At 40.3% G+C, this 19,667-nt stretch overlaps 1 protein-coding gene across 1 annotated transcript in view; it reads left to right on the top strand.

Annotated features, from left to right (window-relative positions):
- LOC129194299 (kinase non-catalytic C-lobe domain-containing protein 1) overlaps positions 1-19,667 on the top strand; it is a 45,112-nt gene that overhangs the window by 3,458 nt on the left and 21,987 nt on the right. The window contains exons 2-18 of the mRNA XM_054799433.1: positions 5,797-5,995; positions 7,432-7,490; positions 9,162-9,308; positions 10,955-11,072; positions 11,174-11,301; positions 11,520-12,128; positions 12,241-12,355; positions 12,545-12,616; positions 12,744-12,805; positions 12,899-13,057; positions 13,536-13,613; positions 13,720-13,807; positions 14,059-14,080; positions 15,804-15,942; positions 16,041-16,240; positions 17,337-17,510; positions 17,596-17,643. Coding sequence (XP_054655408.1) covers positions 5,797-5,995; positions 7,432-7,490; positions 9,162-9,308; positions 10,955-11,072; positions 11,174-11,301; positions 11,520-12,128; positions 12,241-12,355; positions 12,545-12,616; positions 12,744-12,805; positions 12,899-13,057; positions 13,536-13,613; positions 13,720-13,807; positions 14,059-14,080; positions 15,804-15,942; positions 16,041-16,240; positions 17,337-17,510; positions 17,596-17,643 — 2,417 coding nt within the window. The remainder of the gene's footprint in view (positions 1-5,796; positions 5,996-7,431; positions 7,491-9,161; positions 9,309-10,954; positions 11,073-11,173; positions 11,302-11,519; positions 12,129-12,240; positions 12,356-12,544; positions 12,617-12,743; positions 12,806-12,898; positions 13,058-13,535; positions 13,614-13,719; positions 13,808-14,058; positions 14,081-15,803; positions 15,943-16,040; positions 16,241-17,336; positions 17,511-17,595; positions 17,644-19,667) is intronic.

Genomic DNA, 19,667 nt, shown 5'->3' with positions numbered 1-19,667 from the left:
ATGCTGGCCCCTCAACTGCACTGAAAGATTGCAACCTCCCTTACAATGCAGCCAGCAACACCATCGCGAGCGCGCACCACCCCGGGCTGCCCCGCCTTATGCTTTCACTTCGCTGATCAAACGCCCCAACAAGCTCCGACCGCCAGGACAAAGGCCCCGCTGCACATCCACACTGCAACTGTGGCATTCGGCTTTTGTGCCTTCATTCATATTTGCGTTTGCTTGCTAACTTGCTAACTGCTAGCACTCTGTGTATCCATTCTGACATAGCCCCCTCCTCCACTTACTGGGACAAAGAGGCTGAATAGCTGACAGGAGGTTCACTCTCTCTGTTCATTCCACTATAGAACCAATGTGCACAGACACGTGCAGAGTGAACGGTCTTGTCATCCATCCTGTGTGCTACAGCAAGACGAGGAAATGAAACAGGCATACGTGTACGTACATGTCAGTTTATCGAGGCGTCAAAATGATCAACCTCGTTTTTTCTATCGTTCGTTTATCGTGACAGACCTATTTAAGAACACAGTTTAAATATTTGGAAAATGAAAAAAACAGCAACAGCAAAAATGGGAAAAAATAGCAAACACCAAAGTTCAGACTAATATATTTAATAAGTTTTTTCAACTATATCACAAAGCTGAGATACAGTTTTTTTTCCCCTGAAATATATATAATTTTTTCCCATAGTCCTGTCACAATAACATATTTTGCTGAATGATAATTGTCCTACAAAATATTGTCGATAATTGATATTATTTCCAAAACATTTTTAGCCCTTTTTTTCATTATTTAAGCGTTGACTGTCGGGACGAAGGCTCTGCTGCACCTCCAGCGGTATTGTTTTTTCCATTTGGAAAATTGGACAGGATGGTTGTGTTTAAGGTGTGCTTACAAGTTCGTCATATTGCCCTTCTGCCTCGTCACTACTTTAGAACAAATGTGACATATTGGTTCGTTGGTGTTAATGCGCTCACCTTGTTCATTTTGGTTAAAATCGAAATATTCCCACACTGCAGCTGTAGCATTCACCTTAGAAACCATTACTTTTGTGCCTTTATTCATGTTAGTGTAACAGTTTGATTAGGCGTAAGTGGATGACATTAGCGTATGCTTGCTCACTCAGCACTCTGTGTATCCACTCAGTAGTAGCCCGCCTCCATGTACTGTGACAAAGAGGCAGAATGTTTCTCTCCGTTCATTCCACAGTATTACGAACGCGCACAGACAAATGCAGAGTGAACCCTCTTGTCATCCAACCTGTGTGGTAAAGAGAGCCGAGGAAAACAAACATGCATGATGTCAATTTATCTAGGGCGGCAACATTTTTGACTACATTTTTTAAAATTTTTACCCCTGATCAATTGTGTGTTGAAGAAGTGTCCTGGCATTTGCTGACAAATTGTTTTAATAATTTGGCTTCTCTGGGACGGCTCCTGTGCATGTGCACGTGCCACGGGCAATGCACGCCTGTAAAAGACAGATGTGAGTGACGGCCATGTGCACCAACCATCCCATTTCCATTTCCACTCAATATAATTTGCAGTTGTGAAAATATAGACATTTTTCCTTTCAGTCTGTTATTTTAATCTACTAAAGGCAACATATGCTAGCTGGTGGTGGTGTTCCTGTGATTTTTGGTTTAAAAAAAACAAAAACAGTCCCTTTAAGCTTGAATTATACTTCTATGCATTTAGCTTGTTAGCTTCCTTCATCATGAGTGAACAATGCCAATTAAAGAGATGGAAAGGGTTATTGGAGTTGATTGTAATCTAATTACATTAGTCACTTTAACTGTAAATGTTGATCTGAAATCAGAGGAGAAGTCACCCTCAACATAGCAGGAGGGTTTGGAGCGGGAAGAGCGAACTGATGCAGCGTATGATGGTGCCTCAACACAGTAGCATAACCCAGGCTTTATTAGAGTGCCAAAAATTTCATTTTTTATGGGAGTAGTGCTGTAGCTATCGAATATTTTAGTAATTGAGTATTCTACTGAATTTTTTTTTTTGAGGAATTGAGTAATTGGAAATTTGCTTGGTTAAAGTGCAATTATAAATACACAAGAGAAAATAAAACATTTCACAAAGTAATGCATGACCAGTCGGTAACATTTTTTAGATAATCAACTTAAATTCACATTGTACTGTACATAGGAACGAACTGTATTTTCTTGGGTCTGATGGACTACATGATGGAACTTTTGTAGATGAATTTAATCATCCCAGACTGTAACTATTTATTGGAAAAGGAGATAAATAATAATTACTTTACTAAGACTAGGTTACATATTATTATGTTGATGGCTGTGCATTTATAAATTGCGGACAGGCTGACTAGAAATAAGACAATTATTCTTTATAATATATTGAGTTTTTGCAGTGTTCAAAGTAGGGGTGCTACGATCGATCGGCCACCGATCAGTATCGGCCGATTTCCATGAAAAAGCACGGTATCGGCATATGCCTATATTTGCTTTATAACACCGATCACATCCGCCGATCAGCTCCGCCCCCATTGCAGCATCCAGCCTACAGCGACCGTCTCCCACCCACTTTCCTTTCACAAAGCCAAAAAAAGCATGGCTGCCGTGTGGGACTAACCTGTCGTTGTGAGATTGATAAAAGTTTTGCACCCTGCAAAATATGCCACAGAAAATGTCTCGCCGGGGTGGCGCGTTGCTTGGAATTTGGGGGCCGGGCACTTGGCAGGCTGTGGTGAGTTATCAAGGCTCGGGATGTGATCATCGGTCGGGCGGGAGCTAATGTAGCTCCCGTGTGTGTTTGTGCAAGAGGCGACAAACAACTGGGACCGGCAAAATCCACCGCCAACGCGCAGCAAACCACACACACGGGAGGCGACGTGTGACTACGACAAGCCAGATGTGGAAGGAATTTGGGGATATCAAAGTAGTTCAGAGGGGGAAAAGCCACCCACGTGCCGGCGACAAGCCAAGCCAACCGCAACTGCCCATCCCCTCCCGATGTGTGGCGCCCATAAGGCGGATAGCCCAAAAAGTGATTGGATTCGTCGGACTGCCAGCGGGTCCTGCTGGAACGCAATGAAGCTGATTTTGCATCCATATTCTCCTTAAAGAAGGTGCCTGATCCTCTAGGTTTCACCAGTGATTTTAAAAAAGTCAAATATGTTTTTGTCTAAATTTGATGGTTCCCCTTTCATATCCTTTAGCCCAGGGGTCACCAACCTGAAGGGTGCCTCCCATGGAGCCTCCCATGACCACATGAGGTGCCTGCAAGCCTGCTTTCCATTCAGGTTTTCAGTTCATAATGTGAGATCACTAGAAAGAAATGCATTCTAAAATACAAAATGTACAGTAAGTTGTGGATACCAGCATTTTGTTAATCCTCTGGTAAAACAAGCATGTTTGCTTTGTTGGGGTTGAAATAAGCTATGAAAATAAATGTTGCAAAAATGAGTAGTCCTTGGCCATTTTCATTTTGTAGAAGTAACTCACAAAAAACAAAATGACCCCTGATATAGCCAATAGAACATTTACACGTCATCGGTTTCAGTATTGGCATCGGACGATTTTACTCATGGATGATCGGTGTCGGCAACATAAAACCCTAATCGGAGTATCCCTAGTTCAAAGTAAAATGAAGACACCCGTAGTGGAACACATTACTCTCAACTCACAAAGAATTCCTTGTTCCATTACACAGTATTGTCTGCTAGAAATGAGCAGCTACTGATGTGAGCTAAATTGTTTTTATTTTCCATCACAGCGCTGTGTTTTTGCAGATAAATGAAACCCTTTATGAAGTCACGTTGCCATTGTAATGAACTGCCACACATTAGACATAATTAGTCATAATTAAGTAGTCATAATTAAGTGAAAGCTAGCCCTCCACACGGCTAACGTTATGTTAGTAAGGTACATGAACTTTAATGTCACTGATTTACACTACGTTAATTTAACCTAGTCTTGGATCTTACGGTCCATTCGTGAGGAGACGATGCAACATGTAAGATGTGCTGTTATGATATGTAAGTGCTGTGTTACAACGGATACACATCACAGTGTTCAATTTGCTCTTTAGCCACATTTTCTGACTGTTTTTTACATTTTGTTCAGCGGCCTTTGTCTGTATGTGCCTTGCGATTGACTGGCGACCAGTCCAGGGTGTACCCCGCCTGTTGCCCGAAGTCAGCTGGGATAGGCTCCAGCATACCTTTGTTTTCCTTTGTGCCTTTCTTTGCCTTGTCGCATTCTCTCGCCTCTTCAATCTTCCCGTTCCATCCGCTTCCTTCTTCATCCTCTGCGTGGGTAAGCGCGTTGTAAGCACGTTGTAAGCGCGTTGGTGACCTAAGCGATTCCTCGAGGCAGAAAAAAATCCTTGATTATTTTTTGTAATTGAGGTATTCGAGGAATCGTTGCACCCCTTTATGGGAGTCTCAATTACCCGCGTTTGTTTGTTATTCGTGGGTGTAATCCTTGGGGATGTAGGGGTGTGTGATATTAGGGGTGTCAGGATTAAAACGTGTCAGGATTTTCTCATTCAGAAAAACATGTCTTCTCGGCACTAGACTTGGGACAATAATTAATTAATCACACTATAAATTAAAATTAAGTTAATAATTTTGCCAGCCTCAGTATATTGCCGTGTGCATATGTCTGTTTTCCTCATTTCTTGCCTCCAAACAGGCAGGAGGAGGATTGGCTGCAATTACAAAACTTTTTGTACCTCTAAATAATGTAAAGTTTGCAGATAGTTGATAGGTAGTAGATAGTTTGCTTTGTGCTAAATGCAGTTGCAATCAATATGTTTATGATAATGCAATTTTGAAAAGTAGTTTAAAATATGAATGCTTTGCTTGTAGTGAACCATCCATTATCTCCTCTTTCATTGTGATATTTTTGGTTGTATATAACATTTTGGGGTGGCCAAACATCTAGTTGTCACCAAGCTTGTTTGTAAGTGACAGAATACAGTACAGATATATTGACAAGTTAGTGACCATATTATGTAGGCGTATTTAGTTGTTGTCGCAGTATTCAGACATGTTTGTTTCAGGAGGTGGTGGAGACCGTAAAAACTGGACTATGAGCTTGCGATGAGATAAAAATAACCAGCAACATTTTTTTTCATTCTTCCGCCAGCGTGTGCTTTAACTAGTTCCCGAGCGGGTTTTATGTTTATGGACCAAAATTATATTTTGTATTAATTTATGGGAGTGTGTTCGTAACCATGAAATGTTGTAAACTAAGGACCACCTATATATCTTGTAGGTAACTGTAGGTTTTTTGTGTAATTTGTGCAAATTACAGTAATCCCTCGTTTATCACGTTTAATTGATTCCAGACCTGACTGCGATAAGTGAATTTCCACAAAGTAGGATTCCTGATTTCTAAATGGAATATTTTCCTGGTTAGAGCAAAGAAAACCAGTTTCCGACCTTCTTAATACGTTTTGTAACGTTATTAGAGAGAGGGATTATTGTGCCTGTTGCAAGATAATTCAAACCTGCAATAAAAAGATGTCAATTAAGTGTGGTTCTTGTGTTCCTTGCTGAACATTGCGATAACATTACTGACACCACTGACACCTAGTGACCAGTGTAGAATACAACATTTTATCATTTGAATGCACCTTTTGAATGCTTTATGTTTGTATTTCAGTACATTTAGCCACTTTTATGCTTGAAAATGCTTAGGTTACGCAATATACAGTATATGTTGTATATATTGTCGGTTCGTATTTGGTTATGTGGTTATGTGGACATACAGTAACTTTATGTGTGTGTTGTGTGTGTGTGTGATGTGTTTGTCTCCAGGAGAACGTTTCTCTTGCAGACATTCTGTCTTTGCGGGACAGCTGTCTGTCAGAGGAGGACGTGTGGGCAGTGTGTGCAGAGTGTGTTCTGGCCCTGCAGAGTATTCGGCCCTCCCACCTTTTCCACACACTGTGCATCACACCAGACACACTGGCCTTCAATGCTCATGGGAATGTTTGTTTTATGGAGCAGCTCAGCGGTGAGTCTATTGCAGAAACCACCTGTCATATATATTTTTGGAATTAAAAAAATGTTTCACATTAGAGAGTGATGATGTGTTCAGTCGTTTCAGAATCATTCTGACACTTTTTGCTTTGTACTCATCTGACTTTGTCCTGTAACAGTGAAACCTCTAAGTTTAAAGACAATCCATTGTGATTTGTTCAAATTTGAAGAAAAAAAAATCCCTTAAGAAATAATGAACAAAATCTGTCTCGGTGATGCTCGGAGGACACTCAGACCTGGCGGATCTCGTCAGTTACAGTACCCGCCACCTGGCCTCGATGTCGAGGTGTGGTGCACCTCCTTCTGAACACTTCACCTCCCATGATATAAGTAAAGGGACAAAGATGAGTGAATAAGTTGAAAGCAGTGTGCTGCCATTGTCCAGCATAAGAACAGTGCTGCACGCTGCAAATATTAACTCTGCACTTCAGGTAATAAGGAACTCTTCAAACTCTTAATGTTGCACTTGTACCTTCCTAAAAAGAAACTCTTTAAAGCAGGAGTGTCTGAAGTGTGACCCATGGGCCATTTTTGGCAAGCAGCTTGTTCTTTATTGGCCATGGCTTATTAAAATAAAACTTATTATTAACTAGTTATATTATTAGATATTACACTAATTTGCTTTGTCACCCATAACACAAAGCTTATATAGGTTATAGTACAATATATTGACCACCATTGGATTGGTTTTAGCATCTTTTATGTACACATCAAGTGGCCCCCAAATCCTTATTTCTTTCTGTATGCTATATCAAAATTTGTATTGTTTTATTTGAGAATTGTATTTATTGGATAATTGCCTGCCAATAGATAGTGCCTCACAAACCGAGGTATGGACCATACCCTGCACCCCACTACACATACTGTAGCCGCATGACTACATCGTTTAACATGTTACCTCCATTTGCAATGCTTGGATTTTTTTCTATTAAAATAGTTTTGCAGCCTCATTTAGTGTCCTTTGTTACTGGATTGTTTTACTGCTTTAGTGATGAGTCTCACTCATCTAGGGGTTCGAGTAAGCGTAAGAGCACAATCATTTCATTACATTCTACTGTTTTGCTCAAAAAATGTGACATTTCAAAGTGTCTCAGTGGCTGCTTGTAAGGATGTATCACAACCTGGATGACTGTATTGGTGCAGTTAAAAACGTGCTCTACAAAGGTTTTTACAATGATGGCAACACATACTAATTGCTGAGGAAATTCAAGCTAATTACCCTTCCAACATTGTATTATTTAAAATGTCTTGGCATGCTGAACCAGTAATAATTTCCCACCCTGGAAATACAAGTCATACCCAACACTTAAATAACAAGCCCAATGCATTATTTGTTCAGTTTGAACATGATAATATCCTCCTAAGATGACTGCTAATGCTAAAGTATATTTTTGTGTTTCTGATCTGCAGATGATCCAGAAGGGTTATTTGTACCTCCAGAGTTTGACAGCACAGGCAGTACATTTGAGGTGAGAGATGCAAAATCACTGGTCCACTTTACTGCTTGTTTTAGCTATTTTGAAAATCCACAACACCTAAATAGTAAATTTAGGATTTATATATGTTAAATACCAGGACATTTATTGGTCCATTTATTCATAGATCACATACCTGTTAGAGAACAACAAATTGTGCACACAAAAAAATGACACATTGAACAGATGGACATTCAAAAGTTTAGAGAAGGTCAAATTAAGTTCACCTGTAAAGGTTATAATGTATTTTAGATTCATCCTAAAGTGCCGCCCGAATGCCGAATATCCTTAATTTTTAGTGAGTAGTGTATGGACTGTATTGCAGGGTGTCTAAAGTGCGGCCAGCGACATATTCTAAAACTATAATTGATAAACAAGAGAAAAAAAAAAAAAAAAAGCAGAAATGGAAAAATCAGCTTAATTTTTCCAGAATAAGAAAAAAGTTATTATGGGAAAAAATAAAGTCATTTTAGTAGCAAAAAGTTTAAATATTAAACAAAAAATATTTATTTTTTTAAAAGCCATAATATGAGAAATAAAGAAAATGAAGTTGTAATTTTTGGAAAATTGGTTTGCGAAAATGTTATAATGTTACAAGAATAAAGTCAAAATATTATAGGAAATATTATTATTATATTATTATTATGGGGAAGTCATAATATTATGAAAATAAATGTTGAGAAAAAAGTTGATTAAATTTGGAAAATAAAAAAAGGGGGAAAAAGAGCAAAGATGGAAGTTCGGCCAAATAATACATTCTTTTACCACAAAGCTGAGATGCAGTTTTTTCTTGAAATATTCTTAGAATATATATGTTGGCTTACAAAATATCAAAGGGGCCCTTTCATCCTTTCATTTTTCAGCATGTGGCCCTCGGTGGAAAACGTTTGGACACCCTTGCTGTATTGCACATGCATGCTGAGAGATGTCAGCACTCAGCAGTAGTGAGGAAGCAGACTAGCATCTCTCTCAAAACTAGTTGTAATTTATTTTTGTCCGCAGCAGGACTCAATCTGGAGCCTCCACTTCCTAAAGCCCAAGTTGCTGCTGTCCCTCTTCAGCTCCAAATGACACTTATTTCAACCAAAAAATATGAGAACACCACCACCAGCTAGCAGACGTTACCAATGGCGGTTTAAAAGAACAGACTGAACAAATAAATGTCTATATTTGTCAGAATTTGAAGTTAAACTTAAATTTACCTTGACATGAATGAGGAGACTGACATTCATGGCTTTCATTCACTGCTGTCTGGTATTGTCCCGTGACTCGTGCACATATACAACAACAGTCTTGGAGAGGCGACCAACAAAGTCATTGTGTGCTTATGATAAGCTATACATTCAATGCCAAATCAAACAAATCGCTATTGTTAGCTGACAACAAACATGGCTAACAGGCCTGTGTGTCATTAGCATGGGGCGTAGCTTGCAGCGTCAGAGCAGCAAGAGGGTTAGCAGACCCCAATGCAGTACCTAAGCAAGGCAGACAGCACCTTTAAGGACTGAGTCAGTGCCATAAAATTAGGAACTCCTCACGAATTTGCGTGTCCTGCTCAATTATTTTTCATAGATCACAGTCATTTTCACAAAGCGGTCTAAATTCCCAAATGCCGCTGCTTCCTATTGATGGTATTGGTATTTCTTTTTCTGTGCTGGGCTGCAGGGCCATGTTTTTTCCCTAGGGTGTACTCTCTCTGCTGCAGTGAACTTTGTCATTGAACCTGAACTGGAATCAGAGCTGGAAGAAGAAACTCGAAAACTGCTGGAAAAAATGCAACAAAAGAAGCCAGAGGATAGACCACTCATTCAGGTTTGCTGCAGCCCTCAGTTGTTGATTTCTTATAAGCTGCTTTGTTCAACACTGTGAGACTGGTTATTGTATCAAATGAAAGGCAACAGTCTTCTTGATCAACACTACTATGTTGTAATTGCCCTTTTAGTAAACCTTACTTGGTCTTTTAGGAGCCATGCGCACACAGTTTATACTGAATAGTAAGTATGAAGCAAAAATTAGTCATCAGCATTATTTTCTATACAGTGGTACCTCGGTTTTTGTTAGTAATGGGCAGACGAAAATTGAAACGTACGAAAACAGAAGCAAAGTAATGTAAATGCCATTAATCTGTCCAATGCAGAAAACAATTATGCGCATTTATAACACGACTTATACCTTTACTGAAGACTCTTGTTGGCAAAGACAGCGAGGAGCAGACGGGCAGAAGGGGAGGTGAGAGAGATGAGGGGATCCACACCACCACCACCAACACAATTACACTTTTGCAACTTCAGCTTGATTTCTTCTTTCTTCGCCAGGATGGAACTTATTGTTGATGCAGACTTATCGTACATCCTGGCGAGATCTGCCACACGGATGCCACCTCCTGTACTTTGCGATTAGTTCATTCTTTTCAATTCAATTAGGGTTGTGACAGAATATTTTTATATAGAACTATTGCGATATTTAACCCTACGATGGATTATCGATATGCCGTCACCGTATATCTATTTATTATTATTAAAATAAAGCCGCTATAAACGTCTTCCACTGTTCTACCTCATTGAATCACTTTACATGTCATCCAGGAGGAGTTCCTCGTGAGGGTGGCAGAAAATTGGGCGCAAGTCATAGAAGAAGAAAAGAAAGCAGAAAAAGAATAAAACAAACAAATGCCACATTATGGTGGACTGTGTTTAGTTTACGTCGTTTGTCACCATTGTCGTTCTGCTCAACCTTATCTGGGGCATTGTCTGTCTCTTTCCAGTAATTACGTCACTACCACTATAATATAAAATATGTATTTTTGTTATGCTTCTACTTAATAGATTTGATCCACGTGAGAGACATGAGATTTTGTGTTTTCTCCATGAGTTTAAAATAATGTCACTGTCTGTCAGACACCTAAAAAAAAAAATCCCGTTTTACAATTATGTTGCACTGAAACAGTCTTTGTTTTTCCACCATTGCTGGCTGTATTCTGGTTAAAAGAATAGTAACATTACTGACACCTAGTGACCTATGTAGGATACTATATAGCCTATCGTCTTTGAATGCGTCTTCTGAATGCCTTATCTTGGTATTTTAGTTAATTTTGCTGTTGTTATGCTTGAAAATGCTTAATTTAAGCAAAACAAAGTGTAAAATTTGTGAGTAATAATAGGCCATAGTCAGTGCATGAATTAATAGATTTTTTTAGTGAAGCCGCAAAATTGCAATGGCGAGGGATTACTGTACAAGAATTGCAGTGTAATGCAGCAAGCACTGAAAGAATCAAATAAAAATGAGGTAAATAATTTGACATCCAACAACATCCCCTACTCACTACCTACGTACTACTGTACATACCTATCCTACTACTCTTTTTAATGTTATCACGTTAAATGGAGACAGATCTGTCAACAGATATTTGCACCTGATCTTTTGGCTTTTAATCTTTTTTTTTATGGCAAACCCTTCAGGACATCCTCTCTGTGGCTCAAGCACGGCTGAACCACTGCTCATCCGCAGCTGTGTGCCGCAAATTGTCTTCGGTTGGGCGGCGTGTGCTCTCTATTGAATCAGTATCAAATTGTCAAGGTGGTGCCATCGTTTCCCCCTCACTATGTCGACATTTGATCTCTGTGGAGAATTGTTGCTTGACACATTCTTGACTCATTCTTCTATGTGTCTGTCAACAGATGGACAGGAAAGCCCCTGGGAGGCAAGATGGCAGCATCCCAAACCCAAAAGACTGGGTTCAGATGATATAAGCAAAGATCTTACTGTGGTCACTTGTATGAAGGCAAATGGTTTGTCCAGACAACAGGTTGGTTTTTTTTAATTGTTGATACAAAAAAACCTAAATCTGTAGTTATGTAACATCCATACTGTTTTTATATATCCAGTTCCCAAGAGGACAATATGACTGTAATACCTTGACTGTATTCTATTCTCGTACTTTATTTAGAAGCAACTAACATCCAGACTGTAGCGGGATTTCATCGTGACTTTACCCACATGTCCACAAATAACTGTTTATTCCAGGTGTGTGTGGGCTGGGACTCCTCTCTCTGGGATGAAGATGCTGACAGTGCAGACAGATGCTGCGCTGGTTTGACAGAGGAGCTGGATTGCCGGTCCCACAACAGCTCCCCAGTGAGAAGGAGAGCCCAACAGAGGTTCAACAGGGTGAGAGGGGCCCTCAATCGCTCCTGCTCTGTCCCCGACTCCAACAACCCGCCTTGTGCCACTCCTCCACCTCAAGCAAATATCAGTGTACCTGTATCAGACCTAACTGAGATTGGAGCAGAGGAGCATTTGTGTTCCAAATCTATATGGAGCAACAAACCCAAAAAAATAACCAGAGGGAGGTCCTGTGAGTCGTATCCACGTAGTAGCGCTGAGGATTGCGTGAGCTCTGTAGCTGACTATCACATCAGATCAAGAAGAAAAAACGAAGATGCCATCAAGTCTTCATGTTATGGAGAAAGCCATTTTCCATACAACAAATTTAAAGAAGGGAGTCCGAATTTAACCTCCTCCTGGACACACGTAGACCATGAGGACGAAATCTCAAAGAACCACAAGCACTGCGCCACTAATAACTACATGACCAAAAGCATGCTGTTCCTCAATGAAGAATGGCAGGACGAGGTTAGCGACTTACTGATATATGTGTTCAAACTGTGACTCTTAGTTCCAATGTTCCAAAAAAAGTCACTAATGAATGAAAAATGTGTTCAATTATTCTTTACATTCTATCCAGTGGATCTCACTAAGGGAGTTACTTACTCGTTGTGGACTGAAGCTGATGGTGAATGAGCTCTGGGCCCTCTGTTACATGTGTCTGTCATCGCTGCAGACCTACAATGACTTTCCAGGTTGTCTCACTAATTGATTATTCATTTAACTTTTCTTAACCGCTCTTGCAAAAACACTGAAAGTACTTTGTTTAGATGATATGGCTCTGAGGTTGGAAGCAGACAGATGATTATGCAGCATAACATAAATTGTGTTATGATAATAATTATTGTACAGTATGTATGCAACTTGCTTTTCTTTTTCATTAGCTTATTTATCCCTGGACACTGTGCACATCAGCTGTCAAGGAGAGGTGCTTTTCCTAAGACCTAAAAACTTCGGTAAGAACACTCTGCTGTAAGAAATTAAGCTGAAACCAAAATGCTCAACATTTTTGTCACATCTGTTTAAAATGTTAAGTCCTGATGAAGATTGGAGGTTCCTTTGTCTGTTTCTTTGTTTCTGCAGGATCTCTGGATGAGTTCTATCTCGCTCCCGAATATCAAGAACATCGAATTGTAACTGAGAAGGTCTGTGAAACATACCTGCTGCCATTTTTAAGAAGAAACAACCAATGCCCGAAGTTGTGTTTTTCCTCTTTGAAATGTTCTGTTGCTGTCTAGGCTTGCGTTTATGGGGTAGCTGCTATCCTGTGGGCCACGGCAAAGTCCAGTTTATCACCGAGTCAGAAGCTTGCAATACCTCGCAAACTGAAGAGACTTTTGCTTGAGATGGCAAATAGCACACCCATCGAGAGACCTTCCATCGCCATGGCTAAAAAGGTAATATTCATGCTTATAGTTGTTGAATTCATAGATAAAGTGTAAAGTGGGTTTGTTTATTGTAATAATTGTATTCATCCCCAATTCTGTAATGCCACGCACTATGAAATTGCATTTTTGTATATTACTGATATAATTGTGACATGCTAGTGGTGGTATTAAGAGGTGGACTGGGGCGCTTAAGTCCCCAATGAAGGCCCAGGTGCGAAATGCACCACCACTGCTGGTAATACATAAAGAATAAAGTGAGTATAACTGTTAAAATTGAGCATTCCAGCACAAAGAAAGACTTGTAGATGCTCTGTATATGCATGTACAGTATATGTATATGTATATCCATGGAAGAACATTGGAATTCGTTGGATGCTTGACTTTACACTGTACCCTCTAGTTATTATATCCAGTGTGCATTTTTATTGCCTTTTTACTGTCATGTTCTACAACATTAACAAGTGTTATATTCATACATTCATTCCAGAGCTGCTGCAACTACCTCTCGTGTCAAGGGACAAATGCTGAGGATGTGTGGAAACAGCTCATCAGCAGAGTTCACCTGGTAAACTCAAGTTTGTCAGCCGTTGTTGAAAACTTAGCGTGGTTTTAGGTAGTTCTCACGATTTGTCCAGTCATCACTAACCTAATGGTCCAATGCTTTCTTCCAGCCAGTCTCAAGACACACTGATGGAGAAGATTTGGGTGCAAATGATACGAGACAAACATTGTATAATGAGACTCTACATGTCAGCAATGGTAGGACAGTTTAAGTTAAAAACGATTTTGACCTTGACATTAACTCAGTGATGTGCATGGCTGATCAGGCATGCACATTTTATGTTAATACAAGAAAAAGAAGAGAATAAAACTTTAGTTAAAAAATGTATTCAAATTGTTTTAAAATATTTCTTAATCCCATTTATTTATTTTTTTTATTAACTGAAAAAAAAAGTTGTGTTTTTACCGTTTATCTGTATGTGAAGTGCATACACCCTGTCTTTCTCCAGGAAAAGGTCTCATCACCTCATGGTGAGTTTGGGTATATAATCCTCCATCTTGGCAGTCAAATTCAATCAAATGACATTATGACATAATTGTCCAATTAGCATAATTGGCCATGATGCATTTGCAAACATGGAGTAAAAAACATGAAAAGCAAATGTTTAGAACTACAAATGAACTTGAATTTGTTCTTAATTTGAAATAAGAATCCCCCAACAATTTTATCCCAGGGCTGACTAACCCATTGCTACTGAGCATATCCTAATCTTGATTTATTTTTGTCTTGCCTTAAAAATGTTTACTATCTGTATATCATTTGGGACAGAAGTATATGTATTAGGGCTGTAACGGTACACTAAAATGTAATTTCGGTTCGGTTCGGTTTCTTGAAGTGCTGGGTTCGGTTAATTTTTGTCAAAAAAGGCAGAAAAAATGACTTATAATGCTTTTATTTAAAAAGAATGCAAACAACTTTTTAAAAATAAATAAAAGCAACCCATTTGGGTGATATTTCAAATAAATTAGACTCTGAGTTTTTTTAGAAAAGTAATAATAAAATAAACAGTTGTATTTAAACAGTTGTTTAAATATTGTGGAGAAATGTAATGGACAGCTACAATTAAATAGCTCTCTGTTGTATTGTATTGTATTGTACTTTATTTATCCCACAGCAGGGAAATTCTCTTGTTACAGCAGCAAGCAAGATACGCAAGTAAAGAATACATAGTGACTACAAATGGTTCAAGTGGTGCAGGTGTTGTAGAGCCTGACAGCGGTTGGTATGAAGGACCTGCGGAACCTCTCCTTCTTACACCGTGGGTGTAACAGTCTGCTGCTGAAGGAGCTGCTAAGGGAACCCACAGTGTCACGTAGGGGGTGAGAGGTGTTGTCCGTGATGGATGTCAGCTTAGCCAACATCTTTCTCTCCCCCACTTCCTCCACGGAGTCCAGAGGACCGTCCAGGACAGAGCTCGCTCTCCTGATCAGCCTATTGATCCTGCTCCTGTCCCTGTCCGTGCTGCCCCCTCTCCAGCAGCCCAAAGCATAGAAGATGGCTGAGGCCACCACAGAGTCATAAAAGGTCCGTAAGAGAGTCCTGCACACACCAAAGGACCTCAGTCTCCTCAGCAGGTGGAGGCGACTCTGGCCCTTCTTGTAGAGGGCGTGGGTGTTGACGGACCAGTCCAGTTTGTTGTTAAGGTGAACACCCAGGAATTTGTAGCTGTCTACCAACTCTATGTCCGCTCCCTGGATGTTCACCGGTGTGAAGTGAGATGTTTTCCTCTGGAAGTTAATGATCATCTCCTTTGTCTTGCTGGTGTTGAGTTGTAGCTGGTTAAGCTCATTCCAGCTGACAAAGTCCTTGATGACCGTCCTGTATTCCAGATCATTCCCCTCTGAAACACAACCAACAATGGCTGTGTCGTCAGAGAACTTCTGGATGTGACACTGTGTGGAGTTGTGTGTGAAGTCCGAGGTGTAGAGGGTGAAGAGGAAAGGGGAGAGCACCGTACCCTGAGGGGCACCTGTGCTGCAGAGTAGAATAGAATAGAATAGAATAGCCTTTTTATTGTCGATGCACAAGAATACCACGAAATTGACAAGAGGGGCGGGGGCACTCTGCACCACACAAATAATAAGTTAAATAGCAATGAATAACACTAAAAGATTTATAAAAAAAACGACGATTGAAGAAACAATCAGAGAAGTTGGCAGTACGGATAATCCAAGGAAAGCAGCTGTTTGTCAGCCTGCTGGTGCGGGATTTAATGGAACTGAAGCGTCTCCTGGAGGGCAACAGTTTGAGCAGTGACTGTGCAGGGTGTGAGGGGTCACCAGTGATAGCCTTTAACCTCCTGAAGCAACAGGATGTGGCCAGGTGTTCCAGGGTGGGCAGAGGGCAGCCAATAATCTTCTGGGCAGATTTTATAACCCTCTGCACCGCGCTCTTGCCTTCCGCTGTGGAGCCTGCATACCACACGCTCAGGCAGTATGTTATTACACTCTCTACCGACGATCGGTAGAAGGCCAACAGCAGCTTCTGGTCCAGGTCGTTCTTCCAGAGAATGCGCAGGAAGTGAAGCCGTTGCTGAGCCTTCCTCACCAGGGCCTTGATGTTAGTGGACCAAGAATGGTCGGCAGAGATGTGCAGGCCCAGGAACTTGAAGGAGGAAACAACTTCCACCTGTACACCATTTATGAGTAGAGGGGTGTGGGCCTGTCTGTGCTTCCTGAAGTCCAGTATAAGTTCTTTTGTCTTTTGGACATTCAGGCTCAGGTTGTTATACGCACACCAGGTTGTCAGCCTTTCCACCTCATCCCTGTATGCTGCTTCGTCCCCATAGTGAATAAGTCCCACCACAGTGGTGTCGTCTGCATACTTAATAATACTATTGGTGGGGTGGGTTGGAGAGAAGTCATGGGTGTACAGAGCGTACAGGAGGGGGCTCAGTACACAGCCCTGTGGTGAGCCGGTGTTCAATGTGAGTGTGGAGGAGTGGGAGGGGCCCAGTCACTCTGAGTAGTGACGGCTGGGTGGTGTTAAAGGCACTGGAGAAGTCAAAAAACATGACCCTCACAGCGCTCCCGCTGTCCTCTGTTGCACATGAAGTCCAACCATCTGTCGTAAGTGAAAAAGCGGACACGTGATAGCTCGTTGACAACATCACTTTTAGCTTTTTCATAAAGTGCTGGTATAACTTTCTGGCTAAAGTGAGGACGTGATGGTATTTCGTGGCGATGTTCAAGAATGTAAACATATACAGTCATGGAAAAAACGATTAGACCACCCTTGTTTCTTCAGTTTCTTGCTCCATTGTAATACCTGGTACAACTAAAGGTACCTTTGTTTGGACAAATACGATGATAACAAATATAGCTCGTAAGAGTTTAATTTAAGAGCTGATATCTAGCAACTTCCATGGTTTTCTTGATCATAACCAAAATCGCTTAAGTTCTTACATTAATAGCTATAGCATTGTACTGCCAAAAAGTGTAACTCTTATGAGCTATTTTTGCCATTTGTCACGCCTGCGAGCTACTAGCGTTCCTCCCCCTCAGTTAGCGGAAACTCACTCAGGACTTTAGTTCCACGTGAAGCGCTTAGATCACTCTAGTAATAAATTTAACGAGAAAAATAGCATAAAATATAACAGAAACAGTAAGCAAGTGGACCGAACCGAACATGCAGAACTGTTACATCCAGGTGAACCGCTACACCCCTAATATTTATACCTGCAATGTTATAGAATTCCAATAATGAATGCTACAGTACTGTGTGACGAATTTATTGTACACTCATGCCCACTGAGATGACAACCTCATACCCCTTTCAGCTATTGGGGCAACCCAACGATGGGCTTCCAGAGACCTTTCCTTCGACAGCCACACACTTCACCCCCATCATACTGACCAATGAAGGGGAAAAGAGATGTAATACTGGAGCTGCCATTAACAGGTAAGGACATTTTGTCATTAAAATTGTCCCCTATTGTGTAAAATTGACTTTTTAATAATGTTATAAGAGTAATTTGTGTCCCTAGAGCCTGTTTATGGCCACCAAACATGAGGAAAATCATAATCTCCCTCACGTGCTTGCTTGGCATTTCATAAAAGCACTCAAATAGATGGGTTTGAAGGAAACCTTTCTTCCTCATGGACATGATACCGCACTGACCTGCCGCTAGCTTGATGGACCTGCCCTGTGTATGTAGCCACAACTTCACAGCTTTGCAACAACAACAACAACAACAACAACAAAAAAGACAGGCTATGCTACACATCGTAAAATAAAACCTGGAGCTCTGCCAACCAGCTGTCAGTCATCTACAGACACAGGAGCTGTAAGTTTTAGCATTTTGTTTTTCTTCAGCTAAAAAGCATCTATCTGTCAAACAATTGCACGAAAGTGACAATACACAGGTGTATCTCTATAAACCAGAATATCTTTGAAACTTTAATGTATACAGTAATCCCTTGCCAATCCGCACTTAGAATTTTGCGACTGCACGCCATCACGGTTTTCCAAAATTTATCCACTTTTTTTCTATGTCGCTTATCCTAATTAGGGTCCTGGTGGTATGCTGGAGCCTATCCCAGCTAACTTTGGGCGAGAGGCGGGGTACACCCTCGACTGGTCGGCAGCCAGTCGCAGAGCACATGTAGACCAACAACCATTCACATGCACATTCATACCTATGGACAATCTAGAGTCGCCAAATAACCTAACATGCATGTTTTTGGAATGTGGGAGGAAACTAGAGTACCCGGAGAAAACCAACGCACGCACTGGAGAACATGCATGTTTTCCAAAATATATGAATTAATACATTATGCTGTTTTGTGATTGAATATGGTCTGTTATTAGTCAAAAATATGTATATTTAAGCCAATTTTACGTGGTTTTTTTGGCCTAAATTAAGCATTTCCAAGCATAAAAATTAATTCATTATTTAAATAATTGAATTACAATACACATGTAAGGCATTCAGAAGGCACATTCAAAAAGACATGTAGATATGTAGTCTTCTACACTGGTCACTGGGTGTCAGTAATGTTACTGTAATGTTCGGTGAGACACACAAGCAACAGACTAAAATGGGCTACTGTTGCGGCCGTAACCCACGCCAAGCAAAAACTCAACTCTGAACTCCTGACGTCACTTTCTGTCTGCCCCTCACTCAGCTCCCCCTCACGCCCCTCACCGGAACACATTTATGGCAACACACACAAGCACAACTTTTGTTTGTCTTAAATGGCATATTGTCTTTTATTATGTCTACTAAAATATAATATGGTAATACGAGTGTAAAGGTGACTATGGGGTGTTATTTTATGTCTAAAAGCCTCTAATGATGTTAAGAAAACATATTTAGAAGGTTGTGAGCAGGTTTTCGATACTCTATCTACAAAAATATTCAATATTTAAGAGTCTTTATTGTCAATTCACCATGTATCAAGAACACAGAGCATCGAAATTTTGTTTGTCTTCTTGCCACAGGGCGATTACAATAAACAGTATAAAAAGGGAGTTTGAAATGTAAAAAGGTATGTGTAGGGAATTTAAAATGTAATAGTAAATACTGTGTGCAATTCTATTCATAAATAAGGAATTCACATATCACAGTCAGGTCTGGAACCAAGTAACCACAAGGACGAGGGATTACTGTATAGTGGGACCTTTTGAGACACATTCAAAATTGTTAAAGAGTTAATAGGCCTGCTTAATTCTACACCACCCACAGAACACTACCTCTTTTAGAAGAGTCTAACGACGACGACGACTTGTCCTTTTTTTCAATATCTCCTCCTCCTCCTCCACCACAACGACGTATGCTCGACCACTCCTCTTCAAAGGTAAATAACATTTATCATTACGTATTATATCATTTTTATTATTGTTTTTTTCATTAATTATCCTCGTTTAATATTACTACTACATCCAAACTCATATTTACATACATACGCATATACTGTATATGTATACACGTACATGTAGTACCTATATAATTGGTAAATTACCTTTTGTTGGACTTACAAACAAATCGACTTGCGAACGGTCGTCTGGAACCAATTGTGTTCGTTGGTTGGGGACTTAGTGTACAGGTAGTATAAT

The sequence above is a fragment of the Dunckerocampus dactyliophorus genome, chromosome 14 (genome assembly GCF_027744805.1).
Source record: "Dunckerocampus dactyliophorus isolate RoL2022-P2 chromosome 14, RoL_Ddac_1.1, whole genome shotgun sequence".
Lineage (NCBI taxonomy): Eukaryota > Metazoa > Chordata > Actinopteri > Syngnathiformes > Syngnathidae > Dunckerocampus > Dunckerocampus dactyliophorus.
The sequence above is the reverse complement of the archived record's forward strand: the minus strand, read 5'-3'. Positions and strand labels throughout refer to the sequence as shown.